This window comes from Podarcis erhardii (genome assembly GCF_964252035.2).
Source record: "Podarcis erhardii genome assembly, chromosome: 5".
NCBI classification, from domain to species: domain Eukaryota; kingdom Metazoa; phylum Chordata; class Lepidosauria; order Squamata; family Lacertidae; genus Podarcis; species Podarcis erhardii.
Genome location: NC_138509.1, coordinates 29,004,686 through 29,022,682, shown reverse-complemented (window position 1 = coordinate 29,022,682; position 17,997 = coordinate 29,004,686). Strand labels below are relative to the sequence as shown.

Genomic DNA, 17,997 nt, shown 5'->3' with positions numbered 1-17,997 from the left:
TAACCATCTAAAGAAACACCTTAAAAAGTAATTTATGTGCAAAATTGAGGTTAGTAGACTGGTAAGGTCTGTGTCATGTGGAATTTTCACAGGTGCATTTGCTGCACGTTCAGTTTATTTGAGAATTCTCAGTGTTCCAGTGGAAAACACTGAAATACACTAATTCCTTTGATATTCATTAAAATAACATTAATCTTGATGAACTCTGCTGGTGTTAATGTTGATTTATTCTGAAACCTTTAATTAAAATAAATCAGATTCTATAATTAGCTAGAGGGGAAAATAGGCACTGACCTAGTTACTCTATGCTACACTATATAGTGAGTTTAAACTTGGAAATATTTTGTGGGATGAATTTAATAACAAGAAATGGTTTTAAGGATTGATCTGTAGAGGATAGGAGATTTTGTGCACCTCTTTGGCTGGAAGTACTAAAAAAATCATTTCAACAATATACTTAGAAAGATGCAGCAGTGTTTTGTAGCAAATACATTTGTTTTACAGCAAATAAACTATTTTCCTAATGATTTGAGCCTAATGATTTGGATTGACTTAAGAAATTAGTAAATGCATTGGCTCTAAGAGACACTGGAGTCTGTGATTGCTGCAACATACACACTGTAATTCCCAGGGGCTGAGAAATGTATATCCAGTTTTCATATTTCTCATGCTCCAGAGGGGGCCCTCAGGAGCTAGGGTCTCAGTCTCAGGAGGCATAAGCCTTTTACCAAAATATTCATCAACAATGACAGGGTTGCAAGTGCAGTGCATTCCAGAGAAACCAAGATCAAGCGTGGAGAATCGGTCTAGGTCCAAAATGTGATCCAGAAGCAGGGTCAGGCAACAGTCCAAGGTCAACATCACAGGGAGTTCAGGCAAGGTGCAACACAACAAGGAAGGGAAACAAGAAGGATCAAGGAGCCAGAGACTTGTGTTCTTTTCAGCAAATAGAAGGCTCAAGAGGGAGACCTTATGTTCTCTGGTTCCCTAGATCATACCCTAACTGTAACTGCTAGTAGTGAAGGAGTTTCAGGAATTTCTTTCTGGGCCAGTAGATGTTGTTGCTCTTTGGCCCAGACTTGGACCTTTTGACATCAGCGTTCTTGAGAAGGTTGGGGAGGGATGTTCTCCACCTCCTCTGACAGTTCCAAGGGTTCTTTAGTGGGTCTCAATTTGAAGGGCCTCTCAAGAGGATCCCCAGCATTGGTTCCAGGGGACCCTGCCCGCCCCTCAGTGTCCTTGACATGTGAGGTAGTCTCATACTAGGTCAGGGTTAGGCATTTTATTAAAATATTTACATACTCCTCTTCATAATTTACAATAGCCATACATAAAAGCATACAATAAAAACCATATTAAATGTGAAAATCAGAAACCAACTATTATGTACAGATGTTTTCTTAATTGTCTGCTTAAGCCTGGTGGAAGAGAAAAGTTTTCAGCAGCCATTTAAAGGTTGAAACAAGGTGCCTGCTGAATCTGTATTGGCAGAGTATTCCACAGGACTGGAATATGATTTTTTTGCCGGAAATGAGCATATAATATGAAGCATCATGTCTGTGCTGGTTGAAGGAATGGTTGTTATTGAAGAATTCGGAAGTATACGATAATATTTTTGGTTGGCATGCCTATTTGTGGTATGAAAAGGCAAAAGTACATAAAGGTTTCACAAACCATATAATTAGGAAAATTTTGTGTAGATTATGGGATAAATATAAAAACTTATTGGAGACCAAAATACCACTTTGGCTTTAACCTTTGGAAATAGTGGTGAAAAATAAAAATATGATGGAGAGTTGGGCAACTTATAGAAATTTGCTAAGAGAGGAGGGTGGAGAATTTAAATTAAAAGAGTTTAAGGATTTATCTGGGTTGTTAACAACATGGTTACAATATGGCCTAGGACCCTCGTATCTACGGGACCGCCTCTGCTGGTATACCCCACGGAGGACCTTACGGTCTGCAAATAATAACATCTTGGAGATCCCGGGCCTCAGGGAGATTAAGCTGGCCTTGACTTTTTTGGCCTTGGCCCCGGCCTGGTGGAACACTTGTTTAAGAGAAAATTATATAAAAATGCTATATAGATGGTACCTAACACCTAGTAGTTTGGCAAAAATGTATAAATCAAATTCGAAGGAGTGTTGGAAATGTAAAGAGAAAGAAGAAATCTTTTTTTTTTTTATGTGGTCTTGTAATAAGGTTAAAGCTTACTGGGAAATGATATATAATGAATTGAAAAAAGATGTTTAAGATAACATTTGTTTAAAAAACAACAACCCCAGAAGCTTTTCTCTTGGGAATTATGGGATCAGAAGTACCTAAACAGTATAGAAATTTATTTATGTACGCAACTACAGCTGCAAGAATGTTGTATGCCCAAAAATGGAAGGAAGAAGAAGTCCTGATGAGAGAAGAATGGCTACTGAAATTAATGGAGTATGCAGAAATGGCAAAACTTACCGGAAGAATAGGAACTCAAGATAAAAAGTTATTTAGAAGGGAATGGAAATGGTTTATTTGTACAAGCAACGTGTAAACAGATTAAGACAGTGGCAGGATTACTATAAAAACCTGCAGTTTAAAAAAAAAGGCATATGAGATACATATGGCAATAGATGAATAAAAAATAAATTAAGATAATTTGGAGTATGCAGGAAAGGATGAAAATAAATGTAAAGAACCACAGAAAGAGGGAGAAGGGAGTCAAAGTTTGAAATGTTAAAATTATATTTGAATAAACAAACAAGGCCCAATGGCAGCCTCACACAGAGTACACTGCAGTAATCCAGAGTCAAGATTACATGAATCACAGTGGTTAGGCTATCCTTGTCCAGGAATGGCCATAACTGGCAAACCAGACAAAGCTGCTAAAAGGCACTTGTAGCCAAGGATGCTTGGACTTGGAGTGACAAAGTACCCCCAAACTGTGCACTTGCTTCTTCAGAGTGAGTGCAACCCCATTCAGAACAGGTTCAGTGACTATTTTCATAGGGCTCAGCTCAATGTTCTTAATTGAATATTTTCATTGTGCCTCAAAGTTTGCTTTCTTCATACCTGTTCTTCTCAGCAGCTGCTTGCTATAAAAACTGTATCATTATTGTCATTTTCATTTCCTTCCTGTTCTCTAACTGGCAGGGAGTGGGATGCTATCATATCTCAGATCGTATACTGTACCACCTGCTGTCCCAGCCACCCATTCAAACTGAAGGCAATCAGATTTGTCCTCTGAATTGGCTTTGTGACAATTTTACATCACAAGGCAGATTTTCACTAAGGACAGGAAACATTCCTCTCCATCTCAGTTGGTATTGGGAAAAGAAGACAATGTAGCTATGGATAGCTACAGTGCTCCATTAGTGGGATTTCACCAGCAGCAAGGTTGGATAGGTGAATGCTCTTCTTCTGTTCACAGGGCCCTCTCAAGAATACCAAAATAAGTGCTCATTATTTAACTGAAAATAGATCTGCAAAGGGGGTATGTGTGGTGTGTTTTAGGTCAGTGCTAGTTGGAACAAAAGTAGGAACAAAAACAACCGTATACATTTACCTTCATTGTTAGAAGGCAACTACTGTTCTTTCACTGCACTGTCTGCCCTCTTTTCCATACTGCAGATACCTAGAAAAATCCATGAACGTAACCATTGTCTGCATGAGTCATTAATTGTAGGGGATTGGTGGATGGATCCTGTTAGATATTTGCTGCAAAAAGATCTCTGAGATGCTAAAAAGAATTATCCACGACTGAACCCTTTCAGGAAAAAAACAGGTATTGCCTCTCTGTGACATGGTTTAAGATTAATAGAGAGACCTCTAGATGGCTAGTGTTAGAACATCTTAGTGCCAGTAAAAAATAGTTTAAAAAGTGAGCTTTTCCATGGTCACAGTCCAACACTGAGCTTAGCATGTTTTGGTTCATCAATTTTATTGATTTTAAGTCCTTTAACTGTGGACTGAATGCATGTTCTGCAAGTATTCCTACAGATGTTTGCACCCTACAGATGCAGAAAATATTTATTTGGAGCTGCAAATTCTCAATTGCAAATTCTGCCACCATTAATCTGTTCCCAACACGTGACAGTGCCGGATTTAGGGTGGTTCTTCTGCACAGGGAGCCAAGCCAAAGGGCTGCAAAATTGCAAAGATCCATTGGGCGTACCAAATTTTGGCCTTCCACAAGGTGCCATATTATGAAAGATTATCAAAGTCCGCTCTGCATGTATGAACTTTAATAACAAATATCCATTTTTAGCACTACTCTCTGCTACCTGATTCCCAGTGAAATAGAATATTCTCACTGTGGTCTTTTTCAAATGACTTGAGTGGAGTGGAAATCTGATTGAGCAAAACGCAGATGAAATATGGCATATACTAAAAGAAGCTTTTTCAGAGTTAGAAAAGGAGAAGCATGGAAAGTTAACTAGACATGCCCATTGATTAATGAAGAAATGAGTGTGTTGCAGATACTGTAGTGTTGAATAAATGTGTTATCCTTGTTGAATAAATGTGTTCACTTACTACTTTTGATTGAAGCCCAGTAAAAACATTTCATTATTAAGACTGACTATTTCAAATAATCCCATACTTTCATGCATAAATGTAAAACATTTGTGGGAGCTCAGGAAGACCTTTATTCCAGAGTTCTTAATACTTTAGTCCTGGGTTCTTAAAGAGATGAAACCAGTAGGGTCTCTGTTCACAACCTCTTTCCTTCTTGGGGCCTATCTATGTGATATATTAAATGCATGTTTACTTTTAAAAAGAAGAATTGGGGAAGGGAATCATTATTTAGGCTGTATTGTTTGTAGAGGAGAGTCAAAGTGGAGGAGAGATAATGCTGCCAGGTTTATGCAGACAATTAGGAAAATCATTTTCTATAATAGCTGATGATCTGTAACTTTAGATCTTTAGATCTCTATGTGGTCACCCACCCGCACACATTTGTTGAAAACTGCTTTGATATTGGTTTTATGAAATTGTGGTACATATGAAATGCCCACGTCGGCATAAAAATAGCTCAAAAACAGCAAAAAAAGAGCTCAACAACTTTTCTGTCTGGATTTTCACTGTTTGAAATATGACACCCCTACCCAGGAGGGAAGCTGCATTTGAAGGGATGGGTTTTAACTGGACAACAGTACAAAGGTTATGTCCTACACATGCTTCAGTCCAAGTTTGAATTCTTCTGGGGCTGCTTTGTGTTAAAACAATGTTGAGGTGGGTAAGTGCAGGGATGATTGGGAAATCTAAACTTCTCTGTTAAGAAGACTTGAGGTTCATCTCTTGGCCTAATGTGCAGATTGGATCACTGAATTATCCACTGACCTTTGCAATTCCTAAATATCCCATTGTGGTTCTTGGCTAAAACAAAATTATTGAAATGCATATTCTGACAGAGAACAAGTTCAAAATTCTCCAGAAGTTTGTCTAATTCTCTTTCATAGCCATTCCCCATGTAGTGGGAAGTAGGCCATATATTTGATGAAGAGAAGCATTAAAAGTCCTTGTTTTTTTAAATCCCTTTTCTCTTGTGCATGTTTCTTTTCTCCCCCCCCCATAATAATAATAATATAAACTCTTCAGGGAAGAAGTGTTCTTCCCAAGTGTCAAGCCATTCATTAACGATTGCTGATGCATTCAATGGTAGATTTTCTTGAGGCCAAGGATTTGTCTTTCTAATGACTGCTTATGCAACCTCTTACAGCCACTGTTGTTGGTACACGAAGTAGTGAAAAGAAGGGGTGCATGATTTCTGCTTCAACTTTTGTGCCTCTTGTGTTTTGTGGTGATGATGGAAGACTTTTAGTGTTTTTCCTATGCTGAGAAAAGAGAGTTGCAGCATTGCATCTCATCAAAAAGAAGATGCCCACGTCCCTTTTCCCCATGTTATTTTTAAAATGTTAAAAAGTGGAAACATGAAATGCAAAAAAATCACTTATGTTTTGCACCTTCTTTACATGCTTTTAATATGCAAGGCCTCTTTTATTTGAACAAATTACTTATTTAGAAGTCTTTTTCCTTCAGCAACTTACTTGTTTACCTTTTCGTGCATTCTGAACAAGTGTTGAACATTCTCTTGATGGCTGTTGTGAGCACCTCAACACACAGCACCACTCGCTGTAGCATCACCTCTCAGTCTTCATTGTATTCAAGATCACTGTGACATCTTAACACCTTCATCGCTTAGAGATGCAGAGGACCCGATGGCACTTTGTGAGCCTCCACAATTCTCATTCTAGTGAGTGTGAAGATTTGCTAAGAAGAACATGAAATAAGCAGTTTATACAACATATAGCTTGCATGCAAGGACATTGTTAGCTTGGGTGGTAGTACAGCATCACAACCCAGTTGTCCAAGACTCAGTTAATGTTAACAACAAAGGAAAACGTGTTATTTCATTATTTCCTCTCTCTTGCACAGCAGTAGCTGAAGAAAAAAACACATTAAATGAAAAGAATATTCCCCCCCCATAAAGTGCCTTTCTTTCTAAGGAAGAACCCAGTTGCCCTGTAGCCCAGTGTTGTAGTGAACTTGAATTCAGCTCCTAACCATGTAATTAGTGGCAGGGACATATGAACCAGAATATTTAAAAGATTTGCACCAGTGTCTCCTGTGAAATACATTTAAAGAATCTCCCCCCCCCCCCACTTCTAGTGCATTTTCATAATTGATGCTGGTTTTATTATTGCCTTATTTATTTATTGTAAGCTGCCTTGAATGTGTTTTATACAGAAAGGTGGAATATAAATTAATAAACCAAATAAACTACGGTAAGCTAAAACCAAGTATTCCAGCTTCTACTGCATTTATCCCAGCTATTGTAGCTCTTGTTACACAAGGATACAGTCAAACACTGAGTAGATTTTACCTGTCTTTACTTAGAAAAACATTAGCATATCCTTCAGGTTTATGTGACCAGACCACTGTTAATATCTAGAAAAGCTGGCTTTGAGGTTTGCTAAGGCTACCAGAATCTTTCAAGAGTTAATGCTGAGCTCTGGAACCCAAAGTCTCCTGCATAATACAGAAGCTGGGAATGCTTACTCTGTACCTATAGAGGAAATAGTCTGTTGGCATGCTCAGGCTGCCTTCTACTCCAGCCTGGGTGGAATCTAGACACAAATAAAAAATGTAGTGAAAATGCTTTTTTAAAAAAAAGTTTTGAAAATATATATATTGAATTTGCCATAGATCACCATCGTCATCTAGTGTCACATTTGTATAATGCACTTTACAACACACTTAAAACTTTTATTTGCAGCTGTATAGCTGAGTCCCTGCATATTTTGGAAATATGGTTGGTGTTCTTCTGCGCCTTCTGTGTGATCTTGTGATTCAGTGTGAGAACTCTGGAGAACTGTTGTTTGTCATTGTAGAGCTGTAGGTAAAACTAAGCTAGATATAGACCAGTGTTCTGACACAGGATAATACAGCTTTCTGTGCGCATCTTTTAAAACTAAGGACATAGGGCTGGATTCAGCTATGTAGGCACAGTAGCAGGAAACAGCACAGTGGGTCCCACCAGTGCAATGTGACTTCCCCCCTCTCTTCCTGCTCCATGCCCTCTCATAAGCTCTTGGGGATCGGGAGAGCACCCAGAACAGCACGTGGGGAAGCAGAGAGAGGAAATCATTCCATCAGGCAAGCTGAAATGCTTGTGGTGACTGAACCATTGGAAGACAACAACATTGAATTCTTCCTTTAATTGTCTATTAGAGAGCTACACACCCTGATGGCTGGGACAAATGGATTTATTCCTTGTCTTCTAGTAATTATTTAATATCTGAAGAAGTGTGCACGCACACAAAAGCTTATACCGGAAGAAGCTTAGTTGGTCTATAAGGTGCTACTGGACAATTTTTTATTTTTATTTTATCCCCCCCCCCCGGCTGCGTCAGACCATGTACACTGGGATCCAGAGCACAAACACATCTGCATGTATCCTGGGTTTCCCCATGCTTTCTCTGCTATTTTTGGAAGAAGGAACCTGAAAGGATCCATTGTGCAGATGGCCCTTCTAATCTTGGCTCATTGCTTATGAACTATCAACAGTGATCACATTAGAATGAACAGCATGCAGGTGGGTGTAGTATCTACAGCTATCAGTCATCCTTTCAGAAGAGAAGAGGCTGATGGTTGTTAACGTTTTCATTAATTTAACAGCTACTGAAAATTTCCATTAATAAACTGAGTTCCCAATTATTTGATTATTGCACATTGTATGATAAAATGAAAGCGGCACCCTAGTAATAACACAACTAGTTATTTGAAGGTAATTACTGGGCTACAAATATGAAATGTGTCCAGCATTATGAAAGCCAACTGAAGCATCTGCATAGCTTAATCCCAGCAAGCAAATGACACCCACCCACCAGCATTATATTGTGGCCTGTCAGGTGCTTGGTTATCCATTGTCTCCCAAGTCAGACGGATGCCAACAGCAAGAGGAACAGCAAAAATTCTGTATTCAGTACCGTATTTTTCGCTCTATAAGACGCACTTTTCCCCTCCTAAAAAGTAAGGGGAAATGTGTGTGTGTCTTATGGAGCGAATGCAGGCTGCGCAGCTATCCCAGAAGCCAGAACAGTGAGAGGGATCGTTGCGCAGCACTCCCTCTCGCTGTTCTAGCTTCTGGCTTAGCCGCGCGCAGCCTCTTCAGAGCAGCGCGGAGCCTTCATCCTGCTGCCCTGAAGAGGCTGCGCAGTTATCCCAGAAGCCAGAACAGTGAGAGGGATCGCTGCGCTCCCTCTTGCTGTTCTAGCTTCTGGCTTAGCCGCACTCTGTCCCTTCCCCCACCTCCCGCAAAAGCCAGCAAGAGCTGCGCTCCCTTTAAAGAGCGTGTGGCTCTTGCTGGCTTTTGCGGGAGGTGGGGGAAGGGACAGAGCACGCGGCTCCTGCCTCTTCACTCAAGAGGCTTTGCATTGCTTTCGCTGAAGCCAGAAGAGCAAGAGGGGTCGGTGTGCACCGATCCCTCTTGCTCTTCTGGCTTCCGGGATAGCCACGCAAAGCCTCTAGAGCACAGTGGGAGCGCTCCTGCCTCTTCGCTCTAGAGGCTTTGCGTTGCTTTCTTGTTTCTTGTTTTTCTCCTCTGAAAATTAGGTCTGTCATGGTTGGGTGCATCTTATAGAGCAAAAAATACGGGTATATGCTTATTCTGCTTCCATGGTACAAACAGGTAATAATTATTTCTTCAAGAAAGAGAGAATTTTTCATTTAGCTAACAGGAAATAGAAGGCTTCTTTGTGGTAAGAGAAAATGGGCACTCCAATTTCTGCCTCATGGGATGCGGGTGGCGCTGTGGTCTAAACCTGATCAGGGCTTGCTGATCATAAGGTTGGCGGTTCAAATCCCCATGATGGGGTGAGCTCCTGTTGCTCGGTTCCTGCTCCTGCCAACCTAGCAGTTTGAAAGCACGTCAAAGTGCAAGTAGATAAATAAGTACCGCTCTGGTGGGAAGGTAAATGGTGTTTCCGTGCGCTGCTCTGGTTCGCCAGAAGCGGCTTAGTCATGCTGGCCACATGACCTAGAAGCTGTCTGTGGACAAACGCCACACATAGAGCGAGATGAGTGCGCAACCCCAGAGTCGTCCGTGACTGGACGTAACGGTCAGGGGTACCTTTACCTTTACCTTTATTTCCTCCTCAACAAGGCTGGATGAGTACCTCACATAATTGCTCTAAAAATCAACCCCTTTCATGTCCTCATATGGTTTGGTGCTCTTGAGAGGCAAGAGGCTTTCCAAAGGCCACCTAAGCTCTTTTTAGATGTTATAGTAGAGCCAAGTTAACATATTGCAGGTGGGGAGCACCAGTATAGAGGCAAATTCCTCTCCAAACCAATGCTCACTCTTTGGAACATCTGTGGAAAGCATTATGTCTATGCATAGGGATCTCTACATGTTTTAATCATCACATCTAGGTATGTGGAGGAGCTTTCTATTACAGTTCTGCCTCTTCCCCCATCATATTGTGCACCCATTCAGCCCTAACAAACATCTGAGGAGTGTAAGTGTGAAGCCATATGAAGGCTGACTTTATAAGTTGTTTGAGGTTCAGCATGGTAGCTACCAATAATATTGAACATGGAGGCCTTTCCTTATGTGAAGTGCATAGATACACATAGGTGCAGCAGTTTTAACCATGCCAACATACCCCCTCATAGTCATAGAAAGGCATCCACACAGTTCTCTTTTTAGTAGCTAGTGACCGTACTGCCTTAGTAACATATGAAGTGGTCTTCATGCGCCAACAGTGAGGAAAGAACATAATATTATATTGGTTTGTTACTGAACTTGTATTTTTTGTTACCAGACTCATAATTTGGGAACACTGAGATTTCCTCTAAACTTCCATCACAATCAGATAAATGAATGCCATACTTAAACTACATACTAAAGTAGTCAAGGTCTGCAAATGTTTTTTCTCATGCAGTACATGTGAATACAGTTTTCCCCCACCTCTTTTTACCACCCACTGCAAGTAGCTAAATCCATTTTCAAACCTCATGGCTCTGGCCCAGATTATTAAATGAAGATCAGAAATCCAAGAATCATTATGCCAATATAATAAAGAAACCAGAAACTGAAAAGCTTATGAAAGTTAGGATGAATTTTAAAAATGACAAATAAAATATTTTGAATAGCAAATAATTTATGCAAAATATGTTACAAAATCTAGGATGCTAAATAAATAATACAGTGTACTCTTTTTTGACATTTTGTATTCCCATATTTCTTTTTAACAATATTCCGAAGGTAATTTTTTTCCAGTAATAGTTGCTTTATACAAATGGTGGATTTCATAGTTTTTAATTTTCTTTCATGAAGTTACTGTAAAATATTTGGGAGAAGTATTGGGAAAAATAGATTTGTGGTTAAATAATTTCTCTTTATTTATATATAAAAAGAAGATATTTGTTACTACTGTATGAAACGTTTTGCCCTAACCTTTTGGAAAACCCAGGTAATCCTGAATACTTATCCCTAGTCAGAACCCCAGAGGATGAATCTTTTAACTTATGTAACCTTCCATATTTTTAAAGTAATTGTACTGTAACCTCTGCTGCTATAGGCCAGTATTGTTAGCATTATTGAAGCTAAAATATGAAGATTTCCTTCTCAAAAACCAGTAATTGGGTGGCAATCAGTAGACGTTCTGTATGAACAGCTAGAATTCATGACCAGTTTATTTAGATTTTAGACATCTTAAATATTTAAATATTATTTAGAGGTCTTTCTTTATAATTGGTTCTGTGATACAATAAAACATTTCTTACTTTTTGGTCAGTATCTTTCCTTATTAAGTTACCTGTCAATATAGAGGAGAGGGAGATAATCTCATTATGGTTTGGGGGGCTTTCTTTTTGTCTGACCTATTTCTGTCATCTTTAACTGAATATGGAGGTAAAGTAGCTGTAACCCGTAGGCAATCATGAGCACAGATCCAAACTAGGAGCTGGTTCCTGCATTAGCTTAAAGGAGGACCCAACTGCAAGAAGGTTGGATGGTGGGTGCATAAATGGCTCTTATTACACTGGTTAGGCAATGAGATAATGCGGGTTCTGCGTGTAAAGGGCACATCCATATGTAGTTCCAATTCATATAGTCTTTCCCACTTGGCCACAGCTCTGTGTGTGTGTGTGTGTGTGTGTGTGAGAGAGAGAGAGAGAGAGAGAGAGAGATGATGTCAATCAAATCTAAAAGCAATGACCGCTCCCCACTTAAAACGGGGGGCGCCTTTTGCGTGGACGCGTGCAGCCCTGGATCTGGAGTGGCCCCATCAGCATAGGCTTTGCCTTCCCTCAGGTGGGATACCTGGAGGTCCCCGCCTACCCCCGCGAGTTGTCCAATCCCACCTGGGGGAAGTGTTGCCAGGGAAACCAGGCCAGGTAAGGGGAGGGATTACCTGCCCACACAATAGAGGGTGGATCTTAATTGTTAATCCTCACTTGGCTCCAGAGCTTCTCCCACCCTACCCACCCTCAGTTAATGTCTTCTTTTGCAGGTTAACTTTTCTTCATAGGTTTTGCAGGTTAACCTGTCTCCACAGGTATGCGGGCGCTGCTACGATAAGGTCGCTGTTAAAGGGCCGGAAAGGAATTTCCCTGCATTGGCAGGTTTCGCCTTTCCCGTAGCAAAACGTCACAACTTTGGCGGTATCAGGCCTTGGGCGGAATCCTTTAGTCCATCTTCCTCTTTGCGGCGGCGATACCAGGGTTCCCCGTTAAAGGGGTTTTTGAAGGGAGGCTTTGGCCGTACGCCGAAAGGTCGTCATTGCTCTCCCCTGCGGCGGTGTAACGGGGGCGGCTATCTCTGCTTGAACATATGTTCTCCAGAGCCGGCCCATCCCCCCCCCCACACTGGATAACCCTGATGCTCCCTAGGTCCCCGGCTGGGGACTAGGGAGGGAGAACGCCCAATGCCTGAGCCAAGGTCTACCCACATTTGAAATTTAATAAAGTTGTGGCCAATTTAATCCCATAGCACGTTGTCTAGAGTCGTTATTCCACATGACGGGGGGGACCACTCGGGATCTGGGGACTCCGCCTGTCCACGCAAATGAACCTGTGCATGGAACATTCAGGTTATATGCATGTTGCAGAATACATACAAAGGTGCAAATATGCATGTGGGAAGGCTAGGAGGCTAAGTACTGTGTGAAACTGCCCTTAGTATCCATTTCTGTGGCTGTGCCAAATAAGGATCTGTGCCCATGACAACTGTTTGGTGGATTAATTTACTACCTCTTCATTCAGTCAGAGATAACCCCTAAAAAGGGCAACATGACTGAACCCTATCCCCAAAAGGATATGTGTGACTTGTCTCTACATTTTACTCTCCATCTGTAATTTGTTATGTCCAAATGGCATTTCCAAAAGCCAACATTCAGGCCTCTTTAGACAACTTTTTACATGCATTGTACTATGCATCCCAAAACTTATTTTTAATTGTAAAACCAGGGAATTGGCTTATTGGCTAATTTTCAGGATGAAACAGCCGTAAAAGCATACTGCTGGTGCTTGTACTGATTGAATACTTGAAGAATTAAAATACATCTAATTGTCATGGCTACCTGGTTGCTTTATCTGAATTACTTAGAAACTAACTAAAACAGCATCCTGGTCAGCCATTAACTGAATGTAACTTTGTTGCTGTGGTTACTTCCTTTGTCATCAATGCTCTTATTCTCTGTGGTGTGTTTTTCTGTTTTTTGATGCAGTACTACATGAAGGAATAGGACAATGAGTCATTCATTCACAGATGCATTGATAAAATATCCCTCTTTATCATTACATTTCATTGCTTTACAAACCAGGCTGCAATACAAGGCAACAGTTAATTCTGAGAACTGTTTTTAAAAAACTTTGATTCTTTTTTAATAGGAAAAAAAAACCATTGTCTCTGTAATCTTGTACAATCCACCCCTCCATTTGGTTAATGGATTATTTCTGGAACAAATAGATAGAATTTGCTGCACAGTCAGTGTGATAACAGTTGTGCAGATTTTGCACAGCACAGAATTTCAGAGTGAAGTTTTCTTTCTGGGCACAAAAGCAGTAACAAAACAGTTTCTACAAAACTGAGAAACTCTGAATATAACACAAGATAAAACTTTTGTTAATTTAAAATTTTAGAAACTGAAATTTGCAAAGTAAAATGTAATTAAATCATGGTCCTGTACATACCAGTACATCTCAGTATATTGAAACTTTACAATATGAAAAAATACATTAGATCTGTACAGTTTTGTTTTTTTACAGGTAGGTAGGATGAGTTTTGAAAAAAGATTTATTTTAAGGATTGTACTCTGTTTTTAAAGTCAAAAAATACTGCACAACTCAGCTAATTATAAATTGTAGACATCAAACAATCTGTATCTGAATGTGTAAATTTCAACAGAACAGGAATTTTGGAATCCATTACTGAAGAAATCTTCATTTCATCCTTCATGTGAAAAAAAAATGGTGGCAACCCTTGGCTGTATTTCAGGCCACTGAATGTATCACTGATTTCGTGCTACCGTTGTGATTGTGCTCAGATCCAAATCAGTCTCTAAGTGCGTTTCCATTGTTTCTTCCTGTGCATTAGATTCATAGGGCTTATGAGCAAGAAGTTCATGGTGTACACCACAGTAACTTATTGTAGGTTGGTCATATGCAAGAAATGTTGACACGTTCATAGATAAAGGTATCTAGAGGTGGAAATAAATATGAAAAGTAGTTAGTAAAGAGGCAGTTGAGCACTAAACTAGATGTAATATTGGAAGACCATGATTGCATTTTCTGTTTTATTTTTCCAGCTTCATTAGCAGCTACAGAAGGGAGGTGGGGGAGATTTGAATAGAATTGTGATGCTGGGGAGAAGGTTTATTTTTTTCTGTTTCCCCTCCACATTCTATACTATCTATTAAATATCTGTTTTTCAGATAAAAGAACTCTTAACTAGGAAAAAAACCAAGCTGTCTCTCTCCCTCCCATCTATTTTTAATTTCATTATAGATTTGATACTCCATTGTACACTACTTGGTCTCTACATCTATTCTCCCACAAATATTATCCCACAATGGTAAAATGTGGAGATTTCTTTCATAAATGTAGTCATCTCCCACAAAGACTAATGGTAGTTTAGCCAGACTTAATTTATTTCAGCTAATGGTATTTCATCATCATTAATCTGTAATAGATTGTTTGAATACATCAATTACACAAATGTTTCACCAATCCATGAACCACTTAATACAGTTTTCAAATTAATACATTTTTACCATTGTTACAGCCAGAAATACGTTTTTCTTTTATTCCTATGTATATTATTTTATTCCATTTTCCCCAAAATATTTTTTCCCTGGACTGTTTTCATAATAGTAATCATCTCCTCCACTCCAATTGCTGTTTGCCTGATGGGACAAATAATTTTTCATTAGGAAAATTAGATAGGGGATAGGGTTAACTTCACTTTCCAAATACCATGGTCCTCATTGCATCACACACTCCTTGCGTGGTGGCTGCTATTAATCTTTATTAGAAAATAACAACAGCAGGAGGATGATCACAGCTCTCCTGTCATTTCTCATTTCATAGTTACCATTCTATTTAATAAAGACTTCTAGAGTCCATGCGCCACTCATAGTGGCTTATAGCAATTAAAAAACTTTATATATATTATATTAGCATGGTTGTTTGTGAAAAGGAGTAAGTGAAAGTGATGATGAATACCTATAGAGTGCTACAGTGTAAGAATGCCTATAATGAGGAAGCTTGGCCTTAAACAAATACACAATGCATAATGTGTCTTTTAGCTACCCTGTCAAAAAGCTCAGCTAAGAGGCAAGTCTTTATTTTTTTATTAGTTGTCATAACAATCATGTGAGATGTATCAGACTGTGAGGCCTTGAATTAGGAACTGTTAAAAAGCATAGAATCGTAACTCTGGAATGCTAGCAAATGCTGGTGGGGTATAGTAATGGCTATGCTACTCCAGCATTTGATAGAATAATTCCAGTGAAAATCTCATTTAACTCAGGAAGAGAGTGAGTATGCTTAAGGTTATGCTGTGAGCTAGACGGTTATTGGCTCAAATCTTACCTCATCGCTAGAAGGCCTTGGGCAAGCCTCAGTTCTCTCAGCCTCAGTACTCCCTCTCCAGGAGCAATACAATTGAATTACTGACTTACCTCACATTTGGGGGGGGGGGGAGGCTTGTGAAAATAATGTATGTGAAGCAGTTTGAACACTAAAGAAAAGCTATATAAATGCTAAGTATCGCCAAGCCCAGTGCCCAATCCAAGCATCTCCTCTCCCCCAACTCAGATCAGCATCTTTAAGCAGAGCATAAGAAGAAATCAGGTGAACTATTCCAAATGACTCAAGTTGCACACACCAGGGAAATCAGAAAGTAGAAAAACTCCAGAGTTACTCAGCTAGTTTCATCCTAAGCAGTAAGCAAAACCCACCTACAGAGTCTTCTCAAAGAAAAAATTGCTGAAAAACAAGTCCAGCCATTCAACAAGCAAATGAAGAGTACGTCACTTAGCGACGATAGAGAATGGTCTCCTTTGGCTATAAAGGAAGAGTCGGAGACCTCTAGCTGCTAATTAGTTGAGAAACTCTTGTCTCACTATCCACCCCCACATTATGAAATACTTTCATTTGACATATGATATATGTAAGCTTTTTGTGGCAGCAGATAATGACCTTTTATGAGACCAAACTGTGTTGCTGAAATGGCAAGCAAAGGAACTGAGATTTTTTTTTTTTTGAAAACTAAAATATAAATCAGAGAATGCCAAAAAGTCGTGATACTTCATTATATGAGAACAAAGAAGCTCGCTGATTCTAAAAAGAGCTGAATAAATGTATGAAATGTGATTTTGGTTCTAATGGTAGAGATATGGGTGACCCATTAGGGTAAGGAAAGAAGTTCCTAGCAGCTTCACCTTCATAGATGTTGAAGGGACCAATATCTAGTGCCATTCTGTGATACCAAACTACCAACAGAAGGACTCATAAACCAGACTCAGGTGCTCCAGCAAGCAGGAATCAGTCATAGAATAGTGACTGTGCCTACAACACAAATAGCTATCAATAAGAACATAAGAGCCCTGCAGGATTAGACAAGAGGGTCACCTAGTCCAGCATCATGTTCCCACGCTGGCCAAGTAGATCCCTATGGAAACAATCAGGATATGAGAGCAATAGCTCCTTCATGCTTGGATGCACCAACTGGTGGTATTCAGAGGATACTACCTCTGATACTAGAACTAATATATAGCCACTGTATCTAATAGCTAGTGATTAGACAAATTCAATGAGGAAAATTATCACACACACCCCTTTAAAGCCGTCAATATATATTGTGGTAGCAAATTACATGGCTTAGGTATGTGCTATGTGAAGAAGCACTTCCTATTGTCTGTCCTGAATCTCCAATTCACCTTCATTGTGTGGCCCTGGGTTCTCCTATTATGAGAGAAGGAGAAAAACTCCCCCCATCCACTTTCTCAACATCATACAGATGATTCAAGAAAGTCAGTGAGCTATAGTCTTCAAGTGGCTGCCATACAAATAAAGTACCTCTGTCTTCAACAGCTCTTCTTAACATGAATCTTCATAATAAGCGTTGCATCATTTCCCAGTACATGGTGGGGAGGCATATCATACAGCAACCTTGCTAAATCTAAGGAAATCAAAGTCATCTCAGTGCCTGGATGGTGGGGGAACAGCTGGGAATCCCACAAAGCAAGAGTGGAGATCATGTGGCCCTCCAGATGTTGTTGGATTCCAACCTCCACCAGCTCCAGACAGCACAGGATGACTGGAGATGTAGTCCAAAAGTGCCTGGAGGACCACAGGTTTCCCCTTTCTGACTTACAGGCTGTGGAAGACAAACAGAATATAAATGCAATAAGCAAAGAAACCTATGTAGTACAGTGGTACTTCGGGTTACAGACGCTTCAGGTTACATACGCTTCAGGTTACAGACTCCGCTAACCCAGAAATAGTACCTCGGGTTAAGAACTTTGCTTTAGGATAAGAACAGAAATCGTGCTCTGGCGGTGCGGCGGCAGCAGGAGGCCCCATTAGCTAAAGTGGTGCTTCAGGTTAAGAACAGTTTCAGGATAAGAATGGACCTCCAGAACGAATTAAGTTCTTAACCGAGGTACCACTGAATTTCCAGTCATAAAGTAATCAGATATTCCACCATTTCCATTTAAATGTTATAAATTTACATTCACAGACAGCTTTATCCTTTTGTTTTGTGGTATCAGCTGATATGCTGGGCATACTTGTGCATTGTTCAGACATCATCCACCTTGCAAAAGCATAGCCTTCAGGATTTAACTGACTGCATATTTTGCAAAAGTACGGCCGCGCCAATGTAGTGGTCTCACCGTGGTGCTTATCCTGGTGAGGGAGCTGATGAGACAGGAGTGGAACTCTAGACATGGATGGAATCTAGATGGATGGAAGAGGTTCTATACTTCTTTGCTGTAGTAATGC

The 17,997-nt window shown here is 39.9% G+C and overlaps 2 protein-coding genes across 15 annotated transcripts in view; one reads left to right on the top strand and one right to left on the bottom strand.

The window, feature by feature from the left end:
• Positions 1 to 17,997, top strand: part of CTNNA3 (catenin alpha 3) — a 566,694-nt gene that overhangs the window by 139,042 nt on the left and 409,655 nt on the right. Inside the window, exon 8 of one of the 14 annotated variants that reach the window (XM_081862981.1) lies at positions 5,705 to 5,764. The exons of the other annotated variants lie outside the window; for them this stretch is intronic. Coding sequence (XP_081719107.1) covers positions 5,705 to 5,749 — 45 coding nt within the window. The 3' untranslated portion in view covers positions 5,750 to 5,764. Of the gene's footprint in view, positions 1 to 5,704; positions 5,765 to 17,997 lie in introns of those variants that run through there. 14 annotated transcript variants of the gene reach the window in all.
• The window catches only part of LRRTM3 (leucine rich repeat transmembrane neuronal 3), a 101,807-nt gene continuing 94,495 nt past the window's right edge, over positions 10,686 to 17,997 (bottom strand). The window contains exons 3-4 of the mRNA XM_081862988.1: positions 12,563 to 14,189; positions 10,686 to 11,710 (exon numbers count right to left, since the gene is read on the bottom strand). Coding sequence (XP_081719114.1) covers positions 14,001 to 14,189 — 189 coding nt within the window. The 3' untranslated portion in view covers positions 10,686 to 11,710; positions 12,563 to 14,000. The remainder of the gene's footprint in view (positions 11,711 to 12,562; positions 14,190 to 17,997) is intronic.